The 5216-nt window shown below is 36.0% G+C and overlaps 1 protein-coding gene across 1 annotated transcript; it reads right to left on the minus strand.

Annotated features, from left to right (window-relative positions):
* Positions 1 to 755: 755 nt before the first annotated feature.
* Positions 756 to 1256, minus strand: LOC139700978 (uncharacterized). Its single transcript, XM_071599550.1, has one exon. The coding sequence runs from the start codon at positions 1254 to 1256 to the stop codon at positions 756 to 758; it is 501 nt and encodes a 166-aa protein (XP_071455651.1).
* Between the last annotated feature and the right edge of the window lie 3960 nt (positions 1257 to 5216).

Genomic DNA, 5216 nt, shown 5'->3' on the forward strand with positions numbered 1-5216 from the left:
AATTACTTAAACCAATAAATTTTGGATTCCAAACTACACTTTTACTCGCAAAGTTATGTATAGTCTCTCTTCCAAGAGCTTTATCAGATGTTCAATTTTCTCGACATACAACACATTTTGAAAAATTTGAAACCAGAGAGGACGTCTACTTCAGAATCTTAATATTATGACAAAAAAGACGCATAATGATTGATAATCTACTTCAATTTCATAAGAAGTTAGAATTTAAAAAAAAACTTCGAATACAGTGGAAAAAACAGGTGACTGGAATACGAATATCTTTTTCATGAAGGTCTCCGTGGCTTTGAACTGCTTTTCTCTGTATTTCCGAGTTCTCCATTAACGTTAGTTGTCTTTGGGTGACGACAGTTTCGCTGGTTATCCTGCCTGCATCTTTAGGTTGAAAGTGTTCTTGTCCGCCTTATATTGGGCGGACAAGAAAGCGCTCTGCATAGCCCTTTTCCACGCACTGTTTAATGAATATTAATCGTCCCTATTGATACTTTGTTTTCTTTTTAAGATTTAAAGTGCCTCGGGGATTCACCGGGGGAAAAAGCGCTTTTCCTTTGCTTTTGCTTTCGCCTCCTTAAAATCGATGACGTGTCCCGGCTCACTGTAGTACGCTCGGTGATGACTAATTGTTTCTTTTCCGTCGCCCTGAGAGGTTCTTTTATACTTGTCGTAAGTAATCTGCAGGTTTCCCCAGTGTAAGATCTGCCGCAGGAGCTTGGCACTGGGTGTACACCATCTGATAACTACTTAGGGACGTTATCTTTCCGTCCATACAAGAGCCTGTTTATTTTGGTGTCGGTGTTGAACCTTGTCTCCACGTTGTGCTCGTTTAGGATCTTGGCTATCATTTCGGAGGTCCCCGCGACATATGGAATAGTGATTCGCGCTCTTGGTTGTGCTCCTTCTTTCTCTCCGTTGACATGGGTGGCCAACTGACATAATTTTTTGTCCACTTTCATAGTCCTTTTTAGGATCATGTCGGTTATGTATCCATTCCTGCGTAGTGCAGTCGTTAGGTTTATCAATTCCGTCTCCAAGGAGCCAGTGTCGGATAATGTGTGCACCCGGTGCATGATGGTGGGCATCAAAGCTGTATATTGGGATGCATGGTGATGCGTGTTGACGTTGAGATACCGCTCCATGAGGGTGGACTTCCTGTAGACGGCGTATTCCCAGTTCCCGCTGCTTTTTCTCTTTACGATTACATCAAATAATGGTAATTGTCCTCCTTTCTCAGTCTCCATTGTGAACTGGATACTTCTGGGTTGTGTATTTGGGTGTTCCAGGAACCTGTACAATTCTTCTATACCGTGAGACTAGACGAAAGTGGCCTCTACGTATCGAAGCCAAAGCATTGGTTTTATGTCATCGGTGTTAAGCGCGTTCATCTCAAATTGCTAAAATAAAAGTTAACTATCACTAGCAATGGTGGCTACCCTTTTTCTGTTCGAAGTGCGCACTATTCTATAGGAATAAAAAATTTCCTTAGACAATGTTCCACAAAATCCGGAAAGTCTCCAGGATCACCCGATGTGGTGAGTCCTCCGTCGATCTCCACAGTCTTGGATAGGTATGTTGGTGAATAATGACAGCACGTCGAAACTGACCATGATGCCTTAATTTTTCACTGAGATATCTTACAGGATTTCCACGAAGTGGGAGGAGTTCTTTACGCACAAGGACGTTTTGTCCACGTAGAGTTGCTGTGACTGGGCCAGATAGTTGACTAAAGGATAGGTTGGCGAGTCGATTTGGCCTACTAAGGACCTCAACGGTATAACCTCCTCATGTACTTTAGGTAGACCGTAGAGACTCAGAGGTTTGGGTGCCGAGGAAATAAGACATCATCATTGTTCTTCCTGAGGAATTGACGAGTTCTTTATGATGGATCTGACATCTCGCTCAGGAAATAAGGGAAGATGTGGCTGGCGGTCTACGTACCGTGGAAACCGCCTAAACAGAAAATAACGGCGAAGAAAAGGAAAACCCAGTAGAAACCTTTAGGGGATCGCCGACATTGTCATCCTTCTCGGGAACAAAGGCCACTTAACGGTTCTCATCACCAAAAAGGAATACGGTGAGAAAATTTCGGACATCCTCAACAACAAGACCTACAAGAAATCGGGCGAGAACCTGAAGAGTAAAGTTGCCCGAGAGCACAGACTCATCACCAAGAACTCGCCAATGAAATAAAGTGTAAAAAATATCTTTGGATTAGTGAAATTTTATTTTTAATCCATATTCAGTTCTACTAGATGATTTCTCTGTATTTAATGTAAGAAAATAGTGTTGGTCTTGTTTACAAATAATTAATACTATAACACAAAATTTCTAAGCTAATATATAGGGAGTAGTCGGTTTCATTGCTTCATCATAATATTTTTAAACATTTCATAGATTTTGAGTTTAGCCATGGATGCCTCTGTTAAAATTTCTCTGCTTAATTTTGCTATGGACCTTAAATATCTTAATGAAAGCATTGTTTTCTGATTCGATTTCAGCAAATTCGGTAAATGGCTGACATAGCAGATTATTTGAATTTGAATCCTTGTGTCCCATTTCCTACGAGTGATAAAGTGTTTACTTAAATGATTACTCAAACGTTCAGCAATTTATAGTCCTCATTCCACTATCGCATTACAGTCCTAGTTTTCAATACATTGACATCAAAGTGCGTTTAAGATAAATATTTTCATAATTTTGCTTGCTAGCGATATCATCCACAATGGCGTGATTGTGAGCCTTGTATTCCAATTCACTTTACCAGAATATTCGGTGATGTTAAAGAAAAAATTATGATTAAACGAAGATACACTCGATGTATGCTTAGGAATTGAATTAGGAATTGTTGCTGGTGGTTTGTGGAAGGCATTACGGCGAGGTATTATTTATTATGACGCTAAGTGCATCAATGTTACCACTGTCAGTACCATCCTTGGGTGATCGTTGGCAATGGACCTGACGCTAATTTGAACCGGAAATTAACTGCTTCATTTTGATTAAAACCGCAGGGTTTCTGCGGTTCAACACATTGAGAGGCGTTTTATGATTCTACTTACTGTAGGGCGAATAATTAATACTCAATAATATACATATTTGCATGCATTTAAATTGTAAGCATAAAACATCTTAATTTATTAATGTAAATATAGTCTTATTTCAGGAATAAATATGTACGAGTATGCATCATACTGTTTACATGCTACGTACGAAAGGAAATTTAATTACATTAATAGACAGTAATAACGCACCTTATTATTGCAACGCATATTATTAGTTAATGTTAATTGTGACTTCCTATAATAATAAATATTATTAGGGTTTAGTATAAAAAATCTGCCCCTTAAGAGTCTGCTATTTGCTAATATATTAATAAAGTACATTCTTTAAATAGCTACTAAAAGCTGGATCCTGTGTCCCAGTGTATTATTTTATTGAAATGCGGACTTTCTAGTGATAGGATACTGGCGAATTGCTTCTGAGTTTAATACCGGAATCATCTAAAGTGGCTTAATGTGTATCTCGGAGAACGTTTTCACTCTCTCCGTCCTCGGAACAACTCTTTAATTTTTCAGCTTAAAACTCCCCGAGAGAAAATGATGTGACCAGAAATTTAATATATATCAGTGTAAATAACTTTTATCTTTAAATGTGCCAAATTTCAATGGGACCAGCGGTTATAATAGTTTTACTTTTTGTAGTGATTAGAAGTTAATATATACTAAATGGCCAAAAGAGACTTCGCCAAATAAGGTAAACCGCTAAAGCATTCACATATGAAGATAAATCTCTCATTCCCTTATTTAAGGGATTATTGATAAACAGGAGAAAGAAGACATTGCAACTCTCTGTTTTCACGAGTAAAAAAATCTTCAGCGAATAGGTAATTTCTCAGTTTTAAACATTATTAGGGTCAAATTTATAGCTTCAAATTTGAACTGAACTTAAATGCAAAAGATGCAAATGGCAATGCGTGTCTACGTTGTGAAACCGAGGTTTATTAATACGGTACACTTATAAGATCCCCGGCTGATTTACCGTTGAAATTTGTCATAATTTAAAAATAAAATATACGATTCATTATTAGAAAGTACTTTATCATTCAGGATATAACTAATGCCTGGATATGAGTCTGAAGTTTGATATTATCCACTATTACTCCCTGTTTTCCATAAGAATAACAGCTATTGATTCCAAATCTTGTAGAAATAAATGTTTGCTACAAGGTCGGATGATTGTTACATTTTTTCAAACATTAAATATTACAGAATGTAATGTAGGAAGATGGAGAACAGTCGTTTCGGTCTAATATGCCGTATATTAGTTAAATATTTAGTGCCTGTTGTGCTTTTTTCATATTATATGCCTACCTCCTATATATTTCGTGTTCTACCTATTTTCAATTGATTTAGCTCAGTTTTTGAATTTGAAATAGGAACTCGTATTCGAAATCTCTTTAATCAAACAAAAATTTCATTCGAGATTGCTGCGATAAGAGTCGATATTTTTAATAAAAACAGGAACAGCAGTAATTCACTGATATATATATATAATATATATATATTATTATTAGGTAATCTACCGGTTAAGGTAGGTTTTTGGATGGACACTACTATAAAATAAATATTTTATAACACCTAAAAAAACACAATGCGATAACCTAATCTACATCAATATATATGCACTATTATATTTAAAAAAATAAATTTGACAATAGTAAAAGCGAAAGTAAGTAATTTGATCATGTAATTAAGGTTCGTTTTTTGTGTAAAAACCTACTTTATAACTTATATTTTCCGAAAATTTTTTTGTTCTCCTGTATCTCTTTATAAGCGAGTTTTAGCTTGATTGGTGCTTATGAATTTATTTCGAAGGAATAAATATACATTCATTGAGTATATTTTGAATCAAAGGCCTCAAAACAAGCTGATATACAAAGTTGAAACCCACTTACAAGAAAGACTTATGGTAAAGAGAGATTTACACCACGTTCATTTCAAATGATATATCGTGCCGCTGTTAATGCAAATAATGTACTGTTATGACAGGGGACAAAGTAAATAAACTTTTTTCTGAGATTTATGCTTCGAATAATATATTTATTACCTCTCAGCTTTTTAGCATTCCTATAATAGCGAGAAATGTTTTATGCTTATACCTCATCAGTACCACCGTATTATTAATTTTCAAGAAAATACGAATAA

Source organism: Hetaerina americana, unplaced genomic scaffold (assembly GCF_022747635.1).
Source record: "Hetaerina americana unplaced genomic scaffold, ioHetAmer1.1.p SCAF_1, whole genome shotgun sequence".
NCBI classification, from domain to species: Eukaryota; Metazoa; Arthropoda; class Insecta; order Odonata; family Calopterygidae; genus Hetaerina; species Hetaerina americana.

Bases quoted from the DNA above. Each gene is read 5' to 3' on its own strand.
- LOC139700978 (XM_071599550.1), bottom strand. From the start codon at position 1,256: ATGGAGACTGAGAAAGGAGGACAATTACCATTATTTGATGTAATCGTA.